We start from the raw sequence: 27,782 nt of genomic DNA on the forward strand, positions 1-27,782 counted from the left end.
CTGTTGACTGTGGTCTGATTCATTGCATGGAAATGTCCAAATCTGACTCACTGAAGAAAACTAAAACAGAATTGCACTTGTTTTTCCTCCACATGAATGTGTGCCCAAGACCTAATTGAAATGAATTAAAACAGAGAAAGTTAGTCATTTAATCTTTACAACAAAACTAAATATCTTTATTCTTTCAGCAGATAGTTTCTATTTGAGTTCAACATTTTGACATAAAATACAAGCATCATATTCATAAGAGCAGCTTTGTAACAATAATGTAAGTATAATAACAAAAGTGGAAACAATGAATACATCATTGAAATGATAAAAAGGTTTTATAGTAATGGTACAAAACTAAGTTTTTTTTATCCATTCACTCAAGCTTATGGCATACATTAATATTACAGCATACATGACTAAACTCTCAAAACCTTATTTACAACATAAATCCTATGTTCTGCCAGCAAAGTTTGTAGACATCACCAAATACATATTTGGTGATGTTGATGTTTGGAACAGGTTGAAAGTACATGCGAAACAATAGCAAGAGATGACAGAAATATGCGGTTGCTCTCATTCTCTCGAGACTTACATCAAAATATTGTCTAATTGTTTATAATGTAATCAACATGAATGTGAGTTATGTTGCCCCTTACAAAAAAAAAGGGGGGGGGGGGGGGGGAAACTACAAAAACATGGGAGGCTTCCCTGTGGCTAACACATTGGATGGAGTCAGTTTGGGAAAATTAATTGACTCACTGCTTGCAAGTTCATGTAGAACAGTCTTTCTCAAGTAGCAGGCCAGGATCAAGAGTGGGACATCAACTGTTATTGCCTGAATTGAAATGTAATGTTCTGGAAACAACCATAAGTTTTAAGATCACACTTCACAGGTGTTTTAATTGTGATGCAGTGATGCAGGTGTCTTTCATCTTGGGCAAAAAACAAACACTGCTTTCAAGCTTGGATAATCCAATGGAAATCCATTAAAAACGAAATAACCAAAAAACAAAACTGTAAAAAAGTTACTTCAAAATCCTACAGAAATTGTTTCTATTATACTTTTTTTTTGTAATATGTCAATTTCTACTTAGAAATTCGATGTTTGGTCATTTTATGAGTAATCCTTATTTTATTTACTAACTATTTAACCACATGCACCCGGGCGTCCCTATTCTGGAACATCTGGCATATCTACAAGCGTGTCACAACTTATTGTGAGCTTGTAGATGCACCCTTTTCAGCAAAGACATTGGTGTAAAGGGACGAAAAGGAAGGGACCAAATCTGGGAACCCCAGCCAACTCAGAATATAGGGTTTAAGTGGCTAATGGCTAGACTGTGTGTGTGTGGGGGGGGGCTCTGATCCATACACAGTGCTTCTATCCGGTTTAGAGTTTGATCAGTTGAGTTCTTCATATGTATAAGCAATAAAATACTTTGATTGGCTTACAAAAAAGGAAAAGAAATGATGTGCAAGGACATGTGTCCCAAGATTGCAAGATAAAATGAAAAGAAGAAAATAAAAGCAAATGTAACACGAGTTGCCTTTTTAAAACTAAAAGATTGAGGATGCGCCATAAACTGTCCATAATTATAAAACACAAGATGCTTTTTGTCAAAACACAATGACCCACTTAAAACAGACAAAAGTCACAAGCGAAGCCGCTTAATGCTCTTGGGGTGCTAATGTTGCATCTATTCTGCAAATGCTCCTGTTCTGAACACAAAAATACTAGCCAGGAAATGTGAAAAAGAGCTGAGACCATTGTGTGAGAAACCCTACAGGGAGGAGGGCATGCTTCTGTTCTCTTACAAACACACATGCATGTGCACACGCACGCTAACACAAACACAGCGAAGAGGAGAGCTTTGTAGGGCAGAGGCTGCATACTGGTGCTGAAGACAAAGCATTCTTCTTCTGTTACGTGTGTACAGAGCATAAAGTGTGATAAGGGCCTTGCCTGCCAGAGTTTTATAGGTAAGTGTGTGTGTGTGTGTGTGTGTGTGTGTGTGTGTGTGTGTGTGTGTGTGTGTGTGTGTGTGTGTGTGTGAATTGTGCCCTCTACTGTTCGAACACAGCAATCACAGAGTGGTGACTCAGTGCTTGGCGTGTTACAGTAAAAGTTAATGTCAGGTTCTCTGTAAGTATGAGTCACGCAGATGACCTAAGAACCCAAATTATATGTAATGAAATAACCAGCTCTGACTAATGAAAATATCTTCTGCACAACAGCTACATTGACTCTATTCTCACGGAAGCCCCACCAATGATGCAAGAGCAAAATGGTTAGCCGTGTGTCATTAGTTCAGCTGTTCATTTCTTTAAACAGCCATCTTGAAAATCTGTTGCGTTGTAAATGTATTTGGTATAAGTACAGTATTTTGAGAACAAGCGTAGGTAGGCTACAACATAAAATGTATCAAAATGCAGCTTTAACCCATATTCCTCAACTGGCCTGTAAATAGAGTAACGTTTAGACTATGTTGTTATTTTCCCCAAGATCCTGTTAACCTACATTGGCAGGGTGCCCTGAGTGAACCAACATGTGCCTTAATCCCCCAGCATATACGAATAATGCCCCAATTACATCGGCGTAATCTCCAGTAGCGCTGGTGTCTCCAGCACACTGGCTACTACTATGCCACTATGCTAGCACTTAGTCTTTCAGAGTAATCTGATCCAGTATGGTCAGATGGCCTCTCCCACCACTGTTCCCATTTCTCCCCAAAGCCTCCAGATATAAAAGTAAGACAATCCTACAGCATACAATTCACTGGCCACAGTAGCAACTTTATATTCCACCCTGCTACAAACAGCGTCCCTTTTACAAGTCCAATTATAAACACTTGTCATGTTGGGAGATCTGAAAATACACAATGGAAGGCAAAAGTCAAAAAAAGAGAATCCGGACAGCAAAATAATATGGTCAATTGTTTGTCTTACGTGTGTTTGGAACCTCTGGTTACCTCATAATTTAGCAGATTAGAGAACTGTTTTTAAATACGTTATTGGAGTAAAATATAGGCTATCTTTTACAAATTATGGATAACTCCACAAATTGCTCATTACAACAGCTTTGGATTGACATTCGGACAGCAACAATCCCTGGACTCAACACAGATCAAACGACCTGCTGGATCTCTGTGAAGAAAGAGGACTTTTCTGTAAAACACATCGCAGATCTCAAGGCGATTTATGTCACCGAAAGTCCAGACCAGAAGATATGCAGTGCATGCTCTCCATCTCCAAGACCCAGGAGATGATGCAGTGTCTGTAAAGCTGACCCAGTTTAAGGGAGAAATTTAAAGCCCATCTCACTGAAATCACCAGACACGTGTCTGTTAAAATAGAGAAGCACACAGATGTGGATATATTATATACATCCATATATATTGTCATATATATGCATTGTCTGGGGGGATAACTGCTCTCAATTATATTACCTGAAAGCAATGTACATTGCTCATTATCTTCAGACTCCTAATGTCTTTGTGACCAATCTGAAAGCCCATTATATATTAGGCCATAAAAACAAGCAGGGCTAATTGTCTGAAGGACAGTAGAGCAATGTGTGAATATGGAGGTAAAAAAATAGACATAATGTAAAATGAAGCATCCATCAAATAATGAAATGGAGGGCTTTCAACTCAAAAGTCAAGTACTGTATAAAAACTTTACAATTCAGACAGATAAAATAACCTTTCTATGACCACAGCATTTTGAAGACACTGGCTTCAGCGATTTAAAAATGTTACTTAAAATGTCCCTGCTAAATCTGACACAAGAGTTCCTAATGTGTAATATAGTGCGTGTGTGTGTTTCTGTATGTTTATGCATGCTTGTCCAGCATTTTCTTGTCAAGATCCTCTAATTTAAGTTCAGTAAAGCAGGCATCAGATCAGCCAATAGGCTACCATACCCCCACCTTCAATGTCTCTAAGGAAGTCATCCAAACCACCATAGTACTGTAGGTCTGCCATAATTACTCTATGCCGAGTGAAGATGAAGTTGCAGAAGTTCAAGTTGAGTCTTCTCTCTCTCTAAAACTCGTCATCAGAGCTGAGGAGAAAGGTTTTCTCTGTGTCTGCTCCAGTGCAGGCCCCCACGCCTGCTCTGGAGCCCACGGTGCTGTTGGTGCGGGCAACGGGCGAGGGCCGCTTGGTGCCCTGCTCGCGCGTGGACTGCTGGGTGTACTGCTGGTAGGCCGGGGAGAAGTTAATGATGGCGTCTTGGACCATGTCCCCGGGGTTCATGGTCTCCTTCAAGCTGCTGGAGATGCTCTTCATGGGAGCACTGCGTCCTGGAGAGAGGGGGAGGGTGGGAAGAAGAAAAAGAAGTTCTAAAACGTGTGTAGAATGTGATAATTAGCCTGTAGCTATGCCCCTCCCCTAAAAGCTTTTGTCCAATGCTAGCTTAGCAACCGGCAGCTTGCCAAGGCTGTTGCCAAGGCAAGCAGGAAGTTATTCTAAGCTAGCATTGGACAAAAGCTTTTTGGGAGGGGCATAGCTACTGGCTAATTACAGCAGCACAACAAACAAGGAAATAAACAAACACCCAGCATTTACAGCTAAATTCACCGAACTCAAATCTGATTCACAAGCAAAGAAACAAACGCAGCAGGTTGACAAAACACAGATGCGGATCAGCCAAACACAGCCAGGAACAGCAAGTAGAAATAAAGACAAACACATAAAAAAGGAACTGGGAAGAAGAGGGTACTTTGGTGGAAAGAGAACTGGTGTTTGACCTACCAAACTCTCCATATGTAGGAAGGGTTCCTTTGTATTGCAGCAGAGAGAAAAATACCAAGAGAGAGAAAGAGGGAGGAAGTGAATAAGTAGAAACTGGAAAAGAAAAAGTGACCCAGTCGAGAAAGGGGGAAAATTGAACAGTGTGTGTAAAAGTCCCAGAAACAAAAGAAAGGACAAGTGATGAGTCATGGGTGACATTGTGAATTCCAAGTGTAGGAGGATTTGCTTCCATGATAAAAAAAAAAAGAAACTGAAAGGGAGGATGTGAGAAATTTGGGACATTGACACTAAAGTACCATGCATAGTAATAAGGACCGCAGGAATACACAAGAAATGGAGGGTGAGAGAGATTTGGTCCGTTTGATCCGTTTCATGTACGTCTTTCTCCCAGTCCTTTATTGTCCGTATGATTTAGGTCCATACACAGACCATTACGTACAGCTCCCAACTGAACATACATGATTTGTCCGCACGCACGCACGCACGCACGCACGCACACATGCACACACGCACACACGCACACACACACACATAGCTCAGCGGCTCATACTTGGGAATTATGTTCAATATGAGCGGGTGTGTTTTGTTATAATTACTCCGGGAGCGAGAGGATACTGGGTCCGGATCCATGTGGTTAAATCTGTACCCTCGTGGAGTTACATTTACCACGATGTAACGTGATGTATACCGTAGAGGAACTATGCATGTCGACGGATTTACTGTACGTTTTCACCCAAAACGTACACAAAATCAAGCATACGTAACTATAAACGGCCCTTTACTAGACTGCCATAGTGTAACTAATGTAGATTAGCTGCCAAGGCTTTTTGCGAGATGGAAAGTGAAGAAGGAAGGACAAAATGTAAAAAATCCATGGAAACTAATGCTCCCATAACGATGCTACGCAATAAATTCTTTCAAAAGGATAAACAGCTGGTCAGACACTTTTTACAACACGGCAGAGTCACCAATCAATTTATATGGTAGTTTTATTAGAGTACTCTGATCAAATACATATTTTCAGCTAAATAAATCATTCTGTACACATACTAGTATCTTGGGCCTAAGAGATAGAAAGTGTCAATGGGAGGCCACGTATTCACCATAATTGCACCACAATTACTTGGGTCACCCAGGCCTGCCAATGGTTACCCAGCAGTATTGCAGCGTATGAGTATACTCATACAAAGAGACATACATACATACATACATACAGTACAACATACACACTCAGTCAAGCATTGGGAGCACTTGCACCGCTCCAAAAACAATGGTCAAGAAACAGTGGTGCTTTCGTTGTATCAGGGCCTTTTATGGGGGAATTGTACTTACAGTAATTCAGTACCTTTTGCGATAACGGGGAAGGTAGACTGAAAGCTTTCTTTCTTATTCTAATGTATGGCCACAACAAAGAGGAGCACTTTGCAGTCTGCACACATATCACTGTCTGAATAAAAGCAGGGAATCTATTTGATACTGGATATTTGGTGCTGCGTAAAACACTCATTCATACCTTGTGCATCCAACTTAAAGGCTACCCTGTATTATTTCTGTATTTTCCCCCCCTTTCCCCATTACTTACCCTGGGAGTCCAGCTGCTTGTCCATGTAGACATTGTATGTGAAGGCGAGGTGCAGGCCCAGGGCGGCGAAGAACATCTCTATGCAGATGATGAAGTTCTGGTAGCCAGCGGCGACCGTCCCTTCCCCAACCGTCACTTCCTCAGAGTTAATCTGTGGGATGGCCCCGCACTTCTCAAGGATGGCCAGCAACATGCCTGATGGAACATTAAATCGCCAGATTTGAAAACGTAATAGATACTTTAAGCTGTGTGCGCGCGTGTGTGCGTGCGTGTGCGTGTGTGTGCGTGTATGTGTGTTCCTCCTCACCCTGCCAGAAAGAGAGGAAGATGATGGACTTGACCATAAGGAACTTGAGCATGGGGCTGTAGGGGCTGAGTAGCGTCCTGGTGGCAAAGTAGAAGAGGAAGAGTGCATACAGGGCCAGGCTGACCGACACGTTGTTGATGATGGTCACATACAGGTAACCGCGGGCAACACTGGAGAGAGAGAGAGAGAGAGAATTGTCATTCCAATTACTACTTTTTATGTGTGTGACCTGTATTACTCCAGTGGTTCTCAACCTTTTCAGGCCGCAACCCCCCCAAATAATCATATTTTAACTGGGGACCCCTCTGACGAGCACTAACAGTTGACATTTTTTATAAGACGGTTCTACATGCTCACAACGCCCCGCGTTGCGAGGCGTTGTGAGCATGTAGATCGGCTATTCTCACAATTTACGCCTCTAATATTTGGCCAAAGTTTAATTTGTCATTTTAGAGGTATTAAAAAGTCCTTAAATTGTCACTTTAGAAATGTGCAGATACCCTCTATACTGTTGAGTGAGAAAACAATGTTGCACATTAAGCTAATCATCTGGGGACCCATCAAAATAACAACCCACAGGTTGAGAACCACTGCACTAATCTAATCAAAAAACAAACAGGGTCAAGGAGGATCCATGACAAAACCATGACTGTTCAAGGTGTCGTCAGAATACTGAAATATTCCAATATGATATTGGAATATTTCAGAATTCTGACGACAGTCATGGTTTTATCCCTCACCAAGTAACTTACATGTACTGTATATCTTTTTGGAGTTTGACTGCAGTGGTTGGTGCAGTGAATACAATGTACAGTACTTTAAACTTGTACACGGTGCAGCACTTACTTGAAGTCTCCATCTTTGTATTTGCCGTAGGCCTGCAGGATCACGGTGATGGCGGCCATGAGCGGTTTGACCACACAGAACTGCAGCGTTGCCTGCTTGCAGAAGCGAAGGAAGCCAATGGAGTAGGATCTCCCCCACAGACAGCATGTACCGTACAAGCAGCTGGACCTGCATGGAGCAGGGGAAAACAGGGTTGCTTTGTGTGTTCTGTTTCAGTGATTCTCAAACCTTAACCCTAAACCTAACCTTAAATCTAACCTTAAACCTTAGTCGGACTAATGGGACATCGGACTATCGAGATTTTCCCGCAAAGGTAGTTGGTATCGGGAGTTGAACCCACGACACGGTGCCCGGACCGCTACCACAGCTGCCCGGGCCATCAGCAATTCGTTTTTACAAAACTCTTGAAAGAAATTGAAAGATTCATTTTAAAAACATTTTAACAACATAAATCTTGTTTGGGGGTCCCTGGCACAAAATATTTTCAGATGGGGGTCTGCGGCCAAATACTTAATTGGGGGGTCCTTGACACGAAAACATAATAATAGTAAACGTAATATAAAAGAGAACACAAAAGAGAACACAAAAATGTCTAATTTGAATTGTATGGCAACTTTGCAGGAAATGCATACCAGATGCATCATAACAATTTGAATTATTGTATAAACAAAGAAATACATCAGGTGCTTACTCAATGGGCTTCCCTCTGATCTCAGCCATAATCGCGCTCTCTCCTCCGAGGTATTCGTAACACAGACTCAGGAAGTTGTAGATGACAAACGCTGGGGACATAAAAACAGCAAAAGAATATTTGTTGAGAGTTGGCCTGTTGGTCGAGTGACAAGGCTGGTGGTTATGTGTGGGTGGGCATAATATCCTTGCAACAATGCAGTCTTTATACCCAAACAATGACAGTAAAAGCCATTCTTCCTATGATACTGTAACTGGACTGGGAGCTTTAAGAGTATGTTCCAAGTTGAAACAGATGAGGTTGAAAACACAGCATAAAATCACCCAATAACATTGTTCCTAAATATAGAAGAATCTGCCTTTTGTGAAATTGTCCAAAAAGGTGTTCAGAACACTACTTTTTCCAAAGAAATTACAGACTTACTGTATCTAATAACTTTATAAGTTCAAAATAAAGGGAAAAATTGATCAGCAAGCTCACAATGTGTTGTGTTGCGATGCGTTGTGATTATATAATAAATTGTAACAGGCCTAGTTAGAAACATAGCTCAAATAAAAACACATAACAGTGGACCACACATACCGTGCATCACACTGATTTCATACCGAGCACACAGCACAGCTATGTCAGACATCCAGGTGTAACAATCATCCACACCCACTCACATATTTGTAGGAGTAGCCTGATTGTAGGTGGGGACTGGGAGTATGAATGACCTCAGGTCTAAAAAAAAAAGTGCATGTGTCATTAAACTAGCTCTTTGCAATTCTTATTCTTTGTGCTTCTACAATCATTCATTTGCTCACAGCAGCCCAGAAACACAACTCCAGAAGGAGTACTACCGGTAACTCAGCTCTGAGTTCACTCTCGCTCTGCAACGCCTGGCCTCGCATAGATTTGCCTCTACCCATCATTTTCCTTCCTTAGATTTGTCATGCTTGGATTTGGAATGGTGGCCATTTGACATTATGTTACAAATTCCAGACAAATACGCATTATAACTTTAACAAGCTTATAATCTATGAATAACACAAAAACACACAAAAAACTAATTATAATTATAAAACCCCACATTAATGTAGAACTTGCGTAAGCTCAGAGGATCGCATATTGGAACAGAAGGGACAGTTAATCTCCTGAAAAGAGGAGCTACAGTACAGTTATGACACTACTAAATGTCATGACTTTATAGAGGTTAGGGTGCAGCAGGTGGCAGTGTGTGTGTGTAACTACAGTGGGCTGGTGTGGTGCTCTACTACTGCATAGCAGTAGTTTGTTTGAACTTCATTGGATTGGATTCTTTTTTTTTTCTTAAATCAAAACAGTGTTTTCAATTTCATTGTGTCTTAATGCACTTTTACTCAGTCAAGTCTAGCTGGAAATATTCCGTGGAGATAAGACATTATAAATTTTAAGTTTGGTAACATTTCAAAGACTTTGGACAAATTGTAAACAAATGTGAATAAATCCATCAATAGTGAAATGGTCATTGTTTATGTACGAGCTATGAATAGATATAGTTGTATGTATTTGAAAAATGTATAGTTTCTAATGTGGTCCTACAAAATGAGCAGATCTATTGATGTCGATATGGTCAACAATTTTCTGTGGTCATTTTTAATTTTATGTATCCACAACTTTCCAACATCCCATCGTGCATTGCGCAGAAGTTGCACGCAGCTTCCGGCGCCGCAGCCGAGTGTGATCTACAAGCTCACAACGGTTGCATCTGCAACGCGACGTGAGCTTGTATGTCTGCTGTTTACCGGAAGTGTCCTACACATAATGCTCCAGTAAATGTTTGCGGAAACAGGTGGATAGGAGACCGTAAAAAGACGGCGAAGGTAGAGAGAGCAAAGACATACAACACAGGTCTCTGGCCGGAATTGAACCAGGAACGTTTCAACCTAGTCCTCCAGCGGTGTGGTCCCATCATGCTTTTCAAAATATATATTTTATATATAATACGGTTTTATACAGGTTTTAGCCTAAACAACCACTCGAATATTTAAATTTCATGTTCTGTCAGTCTCTAATTCCAAGCCGTTTCAGATGCAATACCAAAATGCCCTTTGTTGGCAACGGGGCGCTGTCTTTGGGCTAAAATTGGAACGATACAGAGATTATTAGAGAACCACGATGAGAACCATATAGAGTCCATCGTAATCTTCTCTGTATCCAATAGGAAATTATCCCACTGCCTACCTAGGCTGTGGGAAGATTTCAAAAAGAGTACCGTTCAGACACGCCCATTCAGAAAATCACTGAAATGAAAGGCAAGGCTTAGAGTTAATGAATGTTTTTTTGGGGGTCTGGAAGAGACACTGGGAAGACCAAGAAAAAAATGAAACATTTTAAATTCATTGTGGGGCCCCTTTAAGCACTAAGCTGACAGAGTGATTTACAAGTGCAACTCAATTTCTTCTAAAGGTAGTACGGGTACGGTACCCTACCTTTAACGAGAAGCAATTGAGTTGCAGAGTGCGTGTGCCCTTCAGTGATTGTGATGAGCTGCAGCAGTGTCAGCTCAGTACACCAGGGAGTCCATCTACCTAGAGGGGCTCAAAGCCATAATCTCACTGGGAAAGAAACCCAGCGAGCATGTGCGCGCGCAAGCACACACGTGTTTATCTGCTCCTTGCTGTGTGACAGCCATCCACATGACGTTCACATGTCTTCCTGTCACAAGAGTCCCTCCTGGGACAAGCCAATCATCTCACCGCTCAATGCCATTTTCAATAAGAGGACTCAACCTAGATACACTATACACTGTCCCTGGGGACTAATTCACACTTTCTGTGTGTATGTGTGGGGGAGGGAGGGAGGGAGGGAGGGAGAGAGAGAGAGAGAGAGAGAGAGATAGAAAGAGAGAGTTAAACCAGGTGAGTGTGAAAGTAACAGATCTGTTACATGAGCCTTTCAATGCATCAGTGCATTCATTCAAAGGCTACGTATCTGTTTGTTTGTAATGTATACAGTACAGTACACACCCACGCCTGTGGGGGTTCTGTGAGAGAGCGCAAGAGTTCCCATGTGTCGGCTGAACCACTGGCAGCAGCACCTGTTATGTTAGCTCTCTGTCACCAATACATTCCCAGCAGAGAGAGTGAGTGAGTGAGTGAGTGAGTGAGTGAGTGAGTGAGTGAGTGAGTGAGTGAGTGAGTGTGTGTGTGTGTGTGTGTGTGTGTGTGTGTGTGTGTGTGTGTGTGTGTGTGTGTGTGTCATCCATGTCTCTGCTTGATGTCTGTAAGACAAGTCCATCTTCCTTCCCACTTCTTACTGTGTTTCTCCTTGTGTTGTCCACACACTGTAGACTGTTGGCTCACACAATTGTCAAACGCTTCAGCTTAAAGCAGATTCATACTTTGTCGCGCGATGGTGTCGTGCGCTGAGAACAGCAGACCTAAAACAAGTTCATCAAGTGTTGCATCCTCACACCCTGCTTCTGCAGAACAGGATGTGACCCGTTTGTGGTCAGAGAAGGACACATAGACTGAAATAGGCACTTACAAGAGCGTAGACTGCTGAAAAGGTGACAGAAGGGGAGACAAAAAGGATGATCAAAAACAGTTATGTTAAAGCTTAGTCTATGCGACTTCTGAGACACAGTGAGTGTACGTGACAAACAGAACATGCACTAATCGTGCACACGCTGTTGGGCCAACAGTTACAGCACATAAGGTCATCAGACAGAGACAGTTAAATCTATTTCACTGTCAATTTGGTTTTGGGGGAGGCATTATGATTATAGAGACCAGGATTACTGCATGTTTTTGTGAGGGTATCAACCCTAGGAGACACGGGGAGAACATGCAAACTCCACACAGAAAGGCCCTTTTGCCAACCCCACCTAGAAATACAAATTCATTCTTAACCCTTACATCCAGTTAATTCATTCAGTGGACTTCATAGCATTGTTTTATTTGATGTCCTTGCTGTCCTGGCATTTGGCTTTTGTGCCCTAAAATCATTTACAAGACCAAAGGCCAAGTGGCCTTGCCCCTAAAAAGATGACATTCCAGTGCTGCTTGAGACACTACCCACGCTGATAAGTGGGTTTCATTCTAACACTCAAGAGTCAAAGAGTTTTACAATGCACCCTGTCCCACCCCTCCATCCCTCCCTCGAGTGACCTTTTTAGTTACCCTTGCATAATGATTCCGTCTTTCATACCCTCAGAGCTCCATGCTATTCATACCAGTCCACTGTCTGTCTGCCTATATACAAACAAACATACAGACCCATGTGGAATACTGGTTGTCCTGGTCTGAGGTTATCTGCATGTGAGTGGGTGTGCGCGCAATTTACTTTTGTGTGTACAAACTTTAGTTTGTATGACTATGTATGTATTGTAATATATATATATACACATACACATGTACAGTATATGCAGTATATTTTGTGTGTATGTGTGTGTGTATCAGCTTATGCTCACTTCCTCCTGAGATCTCACTCAGCAGCCGTTGCTATGGTGACAGTAGATACAGTACATCTACACTGCTGGCTGCATACAGTACATACAAGTTTGGTTGAGAGACAGGAGTCATTCTTTTACATCCACCAGCATGTTTGGTTGCCTGGGTGGGAGGACACTGGGAGGACAGTGATTAAGTGTGGTTGCTATGCAACAGGTCCTTCCAGCCAAGGATATTCATGGGATTTCATTTGTAGTCCTACACCGGCCATGTTGAGGACCAACACAGGTGTTCTGATTGGCGTAGAACAGTGTTTCTCAAATGGGGTACTGCAGGGGGTACTCGAGAAAATGCCTCCTAAAAAGTAAAGTATACATCATGATAATATTATTCTTAGTTAAATAAATAACTACAATTGAATTAACTACAATTGAATTATAAGGAGAAAAAATATGTTTAATGATAACACTTGGAGAAGCTTGTTGGGAGCCTGATAGTTGCTAACCTAAAATACATGGTACCAGTCAACTGGGATGTGTTTGAATTTTGTTTGAATGTAAGTTATTGGCCAAAAAACTGGATTGAAATGTTACGGCCACAGTGTTGAAAATAAATCTGTTTCAGGAGGCACCGTTTGATACTCACACCCTTTCTTATTTTTTGTGATGTTAAATTCTTGAAAAGGGGTGGTTATAATAGCATCATATACCACTTATTTATTTGCAGTTTTATAAGGAAAATGTTGTCGGGTAAAGGGGGTACTTGGATTCAAACATCAGGGAAAGGGGATACTCAAGCCAAAAAAGATTGAGAAACACTGGCGTGGAACATTAGTTCTATGCCAATCTCTCAACATGGCCGTGTAGGACTACAAATGAAAGCCATGAATTTGGAAAGGTGGGAGGGACAGAAGCTGAGGAGGAGAGAGCAGTGGCGAGGTGGGCGAGGAGGTGGCAGAGAGCCAAAAAGTCAGAGAGAGATGGGGTGAGACAGAGGATGAGAGAAAGGGCAGGGGAGAGGAGAGAAACAAGTAAGAAGACAGGAGGAGAGAGATGAGAAAGTGGGAGGAAGTGACAAGACAATGACGAGAGAGGTAGAGGAGGAGGAGTGGGAGCAAGACAGAAGAAAAACAAGGAGGTGAAACATTAGGAGGAGAAGCTTATAGAGGAAGTGGGAGGAGCAGACTGGAAGCGGTAAAGGACTAATAATAAAGAGTTGGGGGGAGTGGACAATTAGTATAGAACATCAGAGGTCAAGAGGGGAGGGAGACAAGAGACATCTTTTCTTTTTTATCCCTTTGTTTCTCTCCAATTGGTATAATAGTCGTTATACCAATTAATTCTTTCCCACACACATTTCTGTGTGTTTTGTCACTGCTGTTGTACCCTAACGACTGACCTGCCAGTGAGGAGCCCCCACCATGAGGACATGGGGAGCGTTCGTCCTATTCCTCCCGCCCAACAACTCTGGGGGCGGCTGACAGGTGCCGCCCCGGCACATAGGAGTACGTGCAATGACAAATATCATCCTCTCCGCCCGGATTCCCTCCCCCGAACACGGGCGAAATGTGTTTGTATAGACACTCGACAAAGCCGGATGCAACGTGGTGGACAAGAGACATCTGTGACAACACCCCTCCCCCCCCCCCACACACACACACACTTACACAAAACAAAGCCATCCATGTATCTCTCATACTAAAAACAGCCTGGTAAGAGCCTGACATCAGCAACCAACCGAGTTGGGAGGCAAGTGACACACTTAAAAAGGAAGTGATGTCAATGATGTCATGGGCTGCACACTGTGCCAAACCTATTTATATCCATCTGGAAACCAAAAGTAATTGTTTAGGTGGAAATCAAGGACTCTGGGAGGTCTGAATTTAAGTAGATTAAGTAGATTATTGTAGCCAATAGTCATGTGACACAATCACAGTCCCAATCTGATCCCTATTTTAAAGGACAGAATACTCTCCTCGTGTCTGCTTTAGGACTGGGTGCCAATGAGTCAATCTTACTTTTTACTTGTGTTAATTTATTTTTATATTTTCATTTATTCGTATAGCTAAAGTACTTAGAAAACAGACACTATGCACACAGAGAAGAGACGACCAGAAAACACAGGGAAAGAGAGAAAACCACTATGTTCTAAAGCATACCCTTACTGTATGCTCCGTTGTACCGACCGTACAACATTTTTGGCACACAACACCATTGTATGAAGTATAAATTGGGCTGAAAAACCGTTGAGTTTAGTTAGTTTCATTGGTGCTGAAAAGAGGACAGAACCAAGTAGAACAGACCAATCAACTGGCAGACTCTTGTCTCACCTTCGTAGCAGTCCCGCACGGTGTCAAAGTACACATAGTACTGGTCATTGGTGAAGAACAGCAGGCTGAGCCAGGAGTCAAAGGCGTAGATGGGTACGATGAAGAGGATCCTCACGATGTGACGCTGCTCCTTGGGAGAGTTGTAGAACCTCAGGTGCATGTAGATCTGACAGGAGAGAGAGAGAGTCAGGAAGGAGGGTAGGAAACACCAGGGAAGGAGGAATCAAGTAAAGAAGCAAAGGAATTCAAGAAGAAAATAAGGAATGATTGATTGAATATTTTATTAGACAGAAATGTAAAACAGCACGAGTACAGTCAAAACACTTAGTCTAAAAGGATACACCAAAATAATTATTGCGGTCTTGTTTCCATTGTGGTCCTAGGTATGGATGGTGGGAAAGAATGAAGAAAGGCCTGAATTTCAGCGTTAACTTGCAAGAATTGTGCATACTTTAATTGATTCCCACACACTATATAATAACACTTATAATGCAGACATTCTCGCACAAATTTACAGTGATGCTATTAAGATCTCTATAATGAGAGAACGTGAGTGTGGGATTCAGTACTGGCTGCCACTGTATCGACGGACCCCATGCATCTCTCCATCGCCTCTCCCTCCCATTTCCCTCTCAGCTGGCAATGTTTTTTTGTCGTAGGGCAGTGTCGTCCACCAACCTTGGTGCTCTATAGTGAGGCGTTATGAGCTTGTAGATCGGCGTTTTTGGTGTGACATCATTGTACGATGAATTATAAATCAGGCTTAAAACGTAAATACACCATCTGAAGGGAATCCTGCGCTGTAATAAACTCCAGATCAATAAATACTGATACAAATCTCTCTGTTCTGTCTCTTTCATTCTTTCCCCTTCCACATGGTTATGTCTGCCTAGTTCCCATCTGTCAAGGTTTCTGTTAAATGTATATTATATTTTTTTGTGTATTCTGACTTTGCAAAAAGTAGTGCTAGGTCATAAAACAGTTACAGTTGGAGACATGTACAGTAGGCACAGACATTCATACAGAAGACATACCTAACTAATTCTTATGAGTTAAAATCAATATTTAAACTGTTGGCTACTACAGTTCAGTCCACCTCACACTCTTGCTCACACACACACACACACACACACACACACACACACACACACACACACACACACACACACACACACACACACACACACACACACACACACACACACACACACACACACACACACACACACACACACACTCTTGGAGAACAACAAAGTGCAATCTGAAAAAGGTCAGACCTAATAGTTAGGTTAAGCTTAAAGTTGTACTATGTAACTTTTTTTATAAAACAAATCTTAAAATTCTCCTAACTATTAAATCACAAAAGTTTTAGAAGATCCGCGCCGTGAATTTCAGCCTGTAAAGCCTTCTCTGTATGTAAACTGAGATCCTTGCCGTGGACCGGATCTCGCGCCAAAATTGCGTCATCACACTACCGGCCAATCACAGCGAGGGTTATACAACTGCCGGCCAATCACAGCGCATCTTGAAGTGGGGTCGCTATGGCAGCCATATTTGTTGTCGCCCGTTTGTACCATCCCTTCTCTAGGTAATTTCGCCTACCAGGCAGGGTGAAGGAGTCCGTATCTCTGGAATTACTGAACGCACAGGAACAAGGGACCCCTTAAAAGATAGATCTCAGCGAGGTGGAGGCAGACGCGGGGGTCTGAAGGTACGAAAAACGTCCGAAAGACGCGGACGCGACCGCGGTTTGCTATAGGGCTAATGACCACTAGTTGGGCATCTTACACAGTATGGCTTTAATATGTAATATTAAAATACTGAGTGACAAAGTGTATAAATCCCCCCTATGTGAAGCATATATAGGGAATTCTCCCAAAATGAACTTCAGGCCATGTGGCTTATCAGTCATTCAATGGTTAAGAGACGATCAATAGCGATTCCAGGATATACTGGAAATCATCTACAAAATGGCCAGTATGAGACAATGCGTATTCCTGTATCTTTACCAGATAACAGTAATCAATATGTCATTGCCCAAGATGATCTCATAGGAATGAATGAAAGTGCAACCACCATGAGAGAGAACCATGCACCATCCTGGCCCCCATCAGTCCCCTGGCAGCCCTGCAAACTTTTCAGGGACGCCTTCCATTATTGTTGTCCCAGCCTGCATTAAACACACCCTTCATCACCTGAGATTACATTTCACCTTTCACATTCTCTGTGTGTGTGTGTGTGTGTGTGTGTGTGTGTGTGTGTGTGTGTGTGTGTGTGCTCATGTCCTGTAACACAAACACCTGAGTGATGTTGCCAAGCAACCCCTGCTCTCCTCACAGATTGAGCAGATGTCAGTACACACACACACACACACACACACACACACACACACACACACACACACACACACACACACACACACACACACACACACACACACACACACACACACACACACACACACACACACACACACACACACACACACACACACACACACACACACACACACACACACAGGAAGTCAACCTCTCGAGTGTGCATAGAGCTTCACATCGCGAGGAGTTCATTCGGCTTGATTTTCTTGCAGGTGGGATTTATGGCTCTTTGAAGTGAGCCGAGCCGGATCTCTGCGATCCGTTCCTTTTCAAAGAGCCGTTCAAAATACTACATGTAAAAAGTACAAACATTCTTTACTACAATGTACAAAATACACAAGTAGAAGTGTAATTAAAATGTACTTGAGTAAAAGCACTAAAGTATTGGTATCAAAATGCACTGAGTAGTTCACACCCCAAAATGACTTTTTGGAGCTGTGTGAAGCACAGGCTCCCTTTACGTGGCCGTGTGGGTCTGTGTGTCTGTGTGTCTGTGTGTGTGTCTGTGTGTATGTAGTCTGAACTTCCTAAACTTCGGCACGCTACTAGTCCCACAGTTTAGCCACCACACACTCGCGCCATATGTCAAATCGACCGGCTTACTCGGGAATCGTGGGCTAGTAACTTGCTAAGAGAAAGGTTCAATAGTTTAATTGATATTAATTTATTAGTGAATTAATTTTCCCCATTGACTTATAATGGGAATCGCAAAAACTCACATTCAATTATTTGTCTCTCGCAAACCATAGGGGCTAGAGTTTCAAGACTTGGAGAGGAGGTTCATAATGATTTCAAGGATTAAATAAAAAATAATTGTGTCATTTGGCCGCATGGTGGCGCCATAACACCCCACTTTACGTTTTGGCCTGTAACTCTTGAACCGTAGGTCGGAAAATTAAAAATATTTTTTCCCTGGATTCCTTGGGTCATGACGCATCTCCCCATATAGGCCACGCCCATTTGCGCCATGATAGATTTTCCGCCATCTTGAATTTTCTCCAAAACACACTTTTTGCTCCTTCTCCTACATATTTTCTTCAAATGTCACAAAAATCGGTACACATGATCCACACACACACACACACACACACACACACACACACACACACACACACACACACACACACACACACACACACACACACACACACACACACACACACACACACACACACACACACACACACACACACACACACACAGCTCCACTTCACACGGGTGTGATTTTTTTCTATTGATTACTCGTGCCATGGAGACTTGAGTTCAATAATGTGTTGTAGACTATTTGTCGCATTCCTAAGACAAAAATATGATTATAGTACATTTAGCCCCATATGAGTACTCAATATGCAGAACGTCACATTTCACAGGTTTTCCAATTAATAACATTTGGAAAAATCATTTGAAAATAGCAGATCTACAAGCTCACAATGTGTCGCAACGTGACACATTGTGAGCTTGTAGATCGGCAAATATTTTCAAATGGCGGAAATGTATATGGCCAAAATGTAGGCCTATATAGGGTTGAAGTGATTTGTAATTATAATCAAAATCTAGAAAGTAACAAAATAACTAAAAGTAACTAAAATGAGACAGTATTTTGAACGGCTCTTTGAAAAGGAACGGATCGCAGAGATCCCGCTCGGCTCACTTCAAAGAGCCATAAATCCCACCTGCAAGAAAATCAAGCCGAATGAGCTCCTCGCCTTCACATCCATCAGGATGTAAAACCTCTTACACTGCAACCACTTCCATAATATTTGCTAAAGTGTCTTGCATGTTTCTTTTAAATGTGTACTTGGTTATCACTGTAATGTTCTCTAGCTGTTATGAACAAATGTTAAGCCAAATCATGCTCGGGAGAGAACGGAAGAGTATAAAGAAATATCTGACTTTTGTCCAGAGCGCCTCATATTTCTAACTGAAAACCATTTACAGAGGCTTTGTGCTGCACATGTCATATTTAGCAAGCTAACACCGTCAACTGTAATGCCTAGTAGCTCACACCATACCGCTTCCACGTGCAGCACTGTTCCATGCATGGCAACGAGCGATTAATTAAGATAGGAGCCAGAGACAGCAAAAAGTGGTCCAAAAAAAGCACAGTTCAACTTTTTACATTGAGGTTTACGGCGAGACAAATGAGAAGACCAATCAGAAGCTTGCTGTCTGAACTACGCACACACACAAAGGTGACATGGATGGTTTGGACGTTTAAAACATCCATTCATCGGAAAAACACTTAAACACCAAATGACTGTGGCGGAAAGTGAAACAAACAAGGTGAGTCTAATGAGAGAGCTTAGTGCAGCACTGTGACTGAGGTGGGGGAGTGTCATGTAGGCAACAGTGTGTGCGTTTGTGTGTGTCACTGTGGAGACAGAAAAATGCAGGTTGTTTAATTGACTTTTCCACCGGGTATTGATAGGCCAGAAAATTAGTACTGAAACAGTTTCAAATATTCAGAATGAATATGTGCTGAACAGAAGTGTGAAAGTACGCAATCAATGTCCACCTTTGATTAGATAGGCCCTTTATAAGATTCAAACTCAAAGCATTTTAATTCTGTGTTTTGATCAAGTGCATGAGGCCTCTATGCTTTTAGATAAACTAGATTTAGATTTACTAGAGCCTGAGTGACATGATTGATTGTCTTCGTAGGTCATTTGTATTGGTTTGCGTAGGATCAGCAAATCCTCGGAAATGGAGCTCAAGTGAATGCATCAGCAATGCAGATAGAAAAACAGATGCACACATGAATACACACTGCACACACACGGACAATTGGACATACGTGGAAGTGGAATATACCCTCCACTACACAATTGTCACTTGTCTACTTTCACCATGCTGGGAGACATTTCCCATACAACAACTAACATTTTAGATATAGTTAAATATGTTTCTCTAATCTCCATAGCAACTCTTCACTCATACTGGACTTCTTTTCTGTAAGACCCGAAAAAGAAAGAGGAAATGTCATTGTACTTGAATGTTATAAATGATCATATGAAAGACAGGTTGTACTTAATCAGCTGAAGTGACTTAACACTTAACATTACACCGATTTTGCCATCTCTTCTGACAGTGGATGTTTGGGCAGCTGGTGCATGTTTGCGTGTCTCAAAGAGAGAGAGAGAGAGAGAGTGAGAGGGAAAAAGGGAGAGACTGAGAGTGAGAGAGACAGAGAGAGACAGATATATCTCATGTTGTGTGAATAGCAAACAAATGAAGGTTGCTTCCCTGTCACTGAAAACATAAAAAAGAAAGAAAGACCCCCTCCTCACCCCAAACAAAAACCCACTTGTCTGTTCAGGCAACGAGAAAGACTCCACTCCAATTACCTGAATATTTTTACTTGCCCTGGGCAATAGGGCGCAACCATTAGAGTCAATAGCTATTTTGACTGTTTTATTTGTTGTGATCCTGTAGTACTGTGCAAGGCAAGTTTTCCCATTAGCAACTGTGTTGACATGAACTGTGTGTGTCAATAACCTTTAGGCAGTTACCTGGTGGCAGGTGAGGATGAGTGCAGTCCAGACAAAGAACCCAGAAACAGCCTGCGCGGTGGTGGTCATCAGGAAAGTAGGCTGGTCGGGCGTCAGCAGGGGGGCCCCAGGGAGCCAGGAGTGGTTAGGACCGGTTGGGGCAATGGTGGGCGGAGGGCCGGGTGCCATGCCCAGAGGAGAGCCATCCCCTAGTCGCTCTGACAGAGACATGTCTCGCCTCCACAGCCTTGACATCTGGAAGACATGCGACAAAACAATTCTTAGCATAGATAAATTAACTGGCATCTTTTAAATGAATACAATGTGTCAGTTAAGGAATGGCAAGCTAGAAGAGATTAGTACGTAAAAAGGCAATGAGTTTGTCCACGGTAGTCATGCATACATGGGGTTCCGTTCTCTTAGTTAGACAATCGAGTGCTTGAAGTAGTCTCATTCCCTTGTACGACTGTAGCATAGAGAATCACAGATGACAAGGAAAGTTAAACACTTTTAGCACCTGTGTCTTGAGTAACAGGTCCAACTCATACACTGAGCATCATTAGGAAGTTGAGAACAAGACTGCTATTTGCCTGTGACACCTCAATTCCACCAGGCCTCTAACAAGCAAGTCACGTAAATGATGCGATTTGGAATGTCAGATCGGCATAGCGTTGTCCAGCTCCATATTTTCCCTTATTTTAAGCAGCTCCTACTTGGCTCATATGAGGCTGAAAGCAACCAGAACAACATTAAAAAATAATATATAGTTCGAATTAGGAAATAGGAATGGGGGTAAAAAACTAAAATGCCACTATATTCTGTTGATACAGAGGTATTGAAACAATCGTGAAAAGTAAACGATTATGTAATTAATGATAATATGATGTCAATATTATATGACACACTTTCACTGTTTATTTGGCTGCGTTCTGTGTGCCAAATAGCAAGCAGAAAAAAGATGGAACTATGTGGTATATTTCTAGCTTCTGGGACCCGTAAAAAGCACTCCTGGTGGAATCACAAGCATTGTCTAGAGTGGACACGGTACAGAAGTAGACCGAAGCGGCTACTGCACCGTTTACATTCCGCTGTGCTTCCATGACCAGTGGAATTGAGGTGTGAGGTAATTCAAGGCAACTGGCTAAACTGGCTGGGAAATACCAGTAATGCATAGTGACCTTTATGATATTCACCAATAATTACAAACTGCTTCACAAGAACAATATTTGGTGTGTAACTAAGAAATTAGCTGAAACATGATACATTCTTTACATACAGATTATCAACTATTGTACAATTTAACTTTGATAATTGTGTGCGGTGGATGTCTGAGAAAAACATTTCTCTACCTGATGGGTGGAGAGACTAAGAAAAGCCTATGATCAAGAGGAAAATCTAAATAGCTTGTTGGATTACATATTCAGCCCGAAGAACAACACTAGAAGTGTGACAAAAAAAAATACTGGGTTGTCAAATTCCACTTTTCTTTTGTGAGTAGCCACAGAGACTGCACATTTTAATGTTACAGTACGAGGTCAAGTCTGTCGTTCAATCAGTACTGTGTGGAACCAACTGAGACTGTTGCCTCACAGATCTCATGACAATGACTTCACTGGTTCATAGTCCACCCAGAAATCATCAACCAGGATATTGATCGCGTGATCTATGTCGATAAGAGAGATTATAGAGAGACAGAGGAATGCTGTGAATAAACAGATGAGGATGAGTCAAAAAGGTGTGTGTGTGTTTGTGTGTTCCTGTTCTTCTATCCTTGTGAGTTCTAAATGTCCTTTCCATAGAGAGATTAGGAAATCCCTCAAATTGAGAATGAGCTGCTGGTTTAGGTTTAGGTTCAGTGTTAGGTTAGGGTTAGGCATGTATTGGTGCAGGTTATGAATGAATGTAAAAGCGTCACAATTACATCACCAGATGGGTAAACAGTCAAAGAGTCATCATTACGCCATCTTGTCTGGATCACATCACTAACACTAACACTCTCAGATGCGAGATACATATTTTTAAAAGGCTTTATCAAATGGTGCTGGTTCTAATTATTGCAGTAACAATTTAGGCATTAAGATGGATTGCGTATCCATTATTACAAGCAACTAACACTTGCAAAATAAGAGAAATTACAACACGTGAGCTTGTAGATTCTGGTTAGTACAATTCATGCAGGACCCAAACTAGGTTATGTAGTGGATCTAGAATAGTCCTGGGGACTCCAGTCAACTAAATGAATAATTGGTCTAAGTGGTTAATGGGTCACACTTTATTTGAGCATGCTATTCATATGCATAATTAATACTTAATGAATGACTATGGCTATACATTAATTAACTCATTCATTGCTGGTCCTCACCATTAACTAATGGTGAAGTCACTTTGACTTAACAAAGTGGAATAACATTAGTTATTAGTTATTCCACTATGAACCGAGTGCTCATAGGTGGGTAGGAGTAGCGAGGAGGGTCAGCCTCTTGTTTGTTTCTTTTCTTTTCTAGACCACACCCTGACTGGACACAGTGATTATTGGTGCATCAAAATGCATAGATTTACAGTAGTCAGGTAAATGTTCTTATGGTGGGAGTGTGCCAGAACACATAACCTCAGTATTTCTAAAGTCCTTGTCGTTAAGTGAATAACTTTGACTAAATAATTGAACAAATAAACCCCTCACCAGCTTCTAGCATGAGCCGAGACAAATGAAGGACATGGAGACATAACTCCAAGAGACTTTTAAATTATTCCATCTGTAGAAGATGATGAACTGGACTAGAGGTGCCAGAGAGAAACCTTATGTAAATACCAGCTTGACATTCTCTTCACTACAGTCCCCAATCTCACAGAATCACATTGTCAGGGCGTGCTTGTTCTCGAGTGCCAAATGACACGGGTCATGTATGATGAAGCTCTGGGGAGTATTTGACATTACTGGGTGGGTAGGATAGGCGGCATGGGAGATAACAAAACCAACACACAATCCTCACACACAAATAAAGACATATGTGATGGATAGGTGTACACAATGACCAGTTCTTTCATTCAGAAGCAAAATCACGAGATCGAAAGACAGACTAAAATAGGGCAGAGATGGAGAGAGAGTGCCACGGGAGAGAGGCCAAAAAGATAGAGACGGAGACAATGAGAGAAAGGGTGATAAGGGGAGATAGGAGGGAAGGGGTGAAAGAGAGTGAGAAAGACGGACAGAAACAGACAGAGACAAAAGGATGAAAAGAAGCATGTGAGACAGAGAGCGATGAGGGACATGTTTCATCATGTCTGGCCTGCCAGAGAAGCATAGACAACAAACCATTATTATGCATAGTGACACCGAAGACACAAAGTAAAATCATTATACTCAGAGTGTACAAATGTTATGTTATGTCGGCCTACACTCAGAATTACAAAGGAATATTTTACTGTGTGGTAATGAATGACTGAAGTAATTCCCCCATACATGATATGGATACATGCAACTCATGTTGGTGTATAAACCTTTTATGAGATAAATGAAATTAAACTTGAGTGATTTAATAGGTGCTTTGATCAAGTGTGTGAGGCTGCCTCTATGATTTTAGGTTGACTATATTTACATTGACCAAGAGGCTGAGTGACATGCTTTCTTTTGTGCGTTCTTGGTAGGTCATTTGTATTGGTTTGCATAGGATCAGCAATTCAACACAGGAATGTAGCTGAAATGAATGCATCAGCAATGCAGATACTAAAACACACACACACACACACACACACACACACACACACACACACACACACACACACACACACACACACACACACACACACACACACACACACACACACACACACACACACACACACACACACACACACACACACACACACACACACACACACACACACGAATGCACACACGTGGACGGACACGAAAACAAAGAAAATTAGAACAGGCACATCAGTGGAGCACAAAAATCTCAGCCTATGATGCGCACACATCATAGATGCACATAGTATTTTGTAATGTATAATATGTTGGTGTTAATCACATTAACTGGCTTTAACTGAACTGCGTCTCTCTCCCGTTTGCAATCACATGCACGTGCACACTGCGCAGTGGTATTTCTGTGTGTGTCTCGGTCTGTGTGCGTTGCACATGCACATACATCACAGGTGTGTGCTGCACTGTGTGTAAGAGACAGAGTGGTGTAGGTGGCTAGAGCGGCCGCTTGGAAATCAGAAGATTCCCAGTCTGACCCCCAGCTTCTCCTGGCTTTGTGTCCTTGAGCAAGACATTGAGCAAGACACTGAACCCCTAACTGCTCCTGATGTGCAGGTTGGTACCGTGCACGGTTGCTTTTGCCGAGAGTGTGAACATGAATGTAAAGCAATTTGGAGAAAGGTGCCATATCAATGCACCTTTTAGAAATTTTAGTGATTTTTACAAACTTGACCAATGGGACCAACACTACTTCACCAAAATGATGTTGTAACTGAAGAGATTTATTTTCTTTTTTTTTTCAATTTACATGCACAGATGATCAACTATGGGGGCAATTAGCTGCACAGTTTCAGTCAAAGGAAGGAGCGAAAATGGCTAACTCGATGTTTTTTAAAAATATTTGGGGAATCGAGTTCCATGGCCTAATCTAGCGCTGATGATCGGTGTAGTAGTTTACAAGATTATACTACGGCCCCAGGTCTGCAGGCCTGGTGGAGACAAGTATGACAAAAGAAACATTTAGTTGTGCCCAGGGAGAGAGACGTGTGTGTATAAAGGCCGGTCTGGATGTAATGGTATAATTGGGGGGGATAAAGCAACAGATGTTAAGGGGTAGAAAGGGGGGTGGGGCAGACACAGTGCGTAGCTCATGATAAATGATCTTCTAATAAGTAACAACCAGACTGGATTATTCTATTGGATAGTGGTTGGTGTATCCAATACAATATTAGCACTTGTTGTAGTAATAGTAGTAGCAGTAGCAGTATTACTACTTCTAGTACAACTAGTATTACAACTAGTAGTAATAGTATTACTACTACTAATTCTGTGTTTAAATGCCAATCCGCAACAATCAATGCAACTCCTTGCTATTCATTTCATTTCATTCAATTCCATTATCTCCAAATGACACCGGTCTGCAACTGGTCAACCCAGACCACTGCAACGGTCCATATAAAACAGAGTTGTATTGGTGTGGTGTCGTTTTGTCTAGTTACTAATATGGAAGTGAAACTCAACTGTCTGTCAGAATGCTACATTAAACCTTGGTTAATAAAATAACATTTGAACGTGGCAAAACATCTACTAAGAGATAAGGGTGTTTCAATAGATGTTATTAGGCCTATATAGGAGACTGTTATTTGTTGTTGTTTGTATAGACTCACCTTAAACTGATCCCACTTGAAAATGAAGATTAAATTCGACCCTGCAAAACACACACACACACACACACACACACACACACACACACACACACACACACACACACACACACACACACACACACACACACACACACACACACACACACACACACACACACACACACAACGTTTAACTACAACGATGCATTGTTGATTGACGTTTTTGTGCTGGAAAGTAACTGAATTGTATTTCCAATTTCCAATACGTTTACTTCTACTATTTTATGATTTGTACTTTATACATTTTCCAGGTTTTAAACACAACAAACACACACAAACAAATACAATGGACACTCCACTACAATTATTTTAAAACTTTCATTACTAGTTACTTTGTACATTTTTATTTTACTTACAAAACATACATTTACCACTTCAGCCAAAAATAGTCATAGCCATTTGAATTTGAAGTCAAAATATTTGTATACATTTGAACACTTGTAAAACAGGACATTTCTGCACAATGAGTACTTTCCACTTTGGGTACTTTAAGTAGGTCTACATTTTGATGCCAATACTTTTATACTTTTACTCAATGTTGTGCTTGAGTAACTCAAGCACATTTTGAAACGAGTATTTCTAATACTATATTGCAGTATAGCCTACATGTATGTGTGTGTGTACATTTCCCACCACCACCCCTGAAAAAAAGCCTCACCTCGTCACCTGCGTGCAGACTGTGCAGACTAGTGTGGATGCCGTGTCTCTTCAGTCAGAGCAGAGATCTGCACCGCCACATCCACAAATACCAGGCAGCAACCGGCCTTTAATGACCAGCGTTAACACTCACATCCATGTTTAGCACCGACGCTCTGACTGCAACACAACATCTCAGTGTCTTTTTTTTGCTCCAAGGGAGAAACTGTCCTCCTAAACTTTGTCTCTCTCGGTTTGAAAATGAACTGTACATCTAGATCTGCCGCTGCGCTGAGAAGAAACTCTTTGGCGATGTTACTTTGAGGTGAAAGTTGCACAGAAACGAATGAGCCCGCGGTCCGTCATTATATGCCCTCAGTCTGCTTGCTTGCTTTCTTTCTTTCGCACCAACAACGCACTCAATCCCCTCCGGATTAGAACAGAACACACTACAGTGGATCAGCTGCCACTCGACACTCCCGTGGCCCCGTTGTTGTGCTTCTCCGCGCGACGGTGTCGAGCGTGGAAAATAGCAGACCTACAAGCCCACAACGCGTTGCGTCCAGGACGCATTGTGGGCTTGTAGGTCTGCTATTTTCGGGGGGAGTGGTGACTGTGCGAGCGTTGTGGGAGGGCTTGAGAGGCTCAGCCAATCACCGCTGAGCACAATTAAACACCAGGAAGTGGGCGGGGCTCCGGAAAGGTGCGCACAACCAAGCATGCGCTGATCTATTTCGGGTCCACTCTACTGCTCACTGTGGTCTGACTCTGAGCTGAGGTCAGAAAAACGCTCGCTCACACGGCCATGTATGTGATTAAGTAGCCTGCTATGGCTAAAGTAGGCTATTTGAATTGTTTGTTTGTTTTATAATACCTGGACCAAGGTTTATAATATAGGTTTCACGCCGACCCTTTCTCATGTATAAATCAATCAAATCAACCAACCGACCTGAACTGAA

The 27,782-nt window shown here is 42.0% G+C and overlaps 1 protein-coding gene across 2 annotated transcripts; it reads right to left on the minus strand.

Annotated features, from left to right (window-relative positions):
- Nucleotides 1-153: 153 nt before the first annotated feature.
- Nucleotides 154-27,234, minus strand: tmem184ba (transmembrane protein 184ba; the record flags this gene model as incomplete). Of its 2 annotated transcripts, XM_080748124.1 has the most annotated exons (9): nt 154-4,294; nt 6,328-6,522; nt 6,635-6,804; nt 7,481-7,648; nt 8,172-8,262; nt 14,916-15,081; nt 20,803-21,036; nt 26,149-26,189; nt 26,846-27,234. In XM_080748124.1, 7 exons carry the CDS (start codon nt 21,034-21,036, stop codon nt 4,035-4,037), a joined length of 1,284 nt encoding a protein of 427 aa, XP_080604250.1. In that variant the 3' UTR covers nt 154-4,034. The 2 variants fall into 2 exon arrangements, with proteins under 2 accessions (XP_080604250.1, XP_080604249.1); XM_080748123.1 differs by lacking the exons at nt 26,149-26,189; nt 26,846-27,234 and having other exon boundaries at nt 20,803-21,069.
- Between the last annotated feature and the right edge of the window lie 548 nt (nt 27,235-27,782).

The sequence above is a fragment of the Nannobrachium achirus genome, assembly GCF_963921795.1.
Source record: "Nannobrachium achirus genome assembly, chromosome: 18".
In the NCBI taxonomy this organism is placed as follows: domain Eukaryota; kingdom Metazoa; phylum Chordata; class Actinopteri; order Myctophiformes; family Myctophidae; genus Nannobrachium; species Nannobrachium achirus.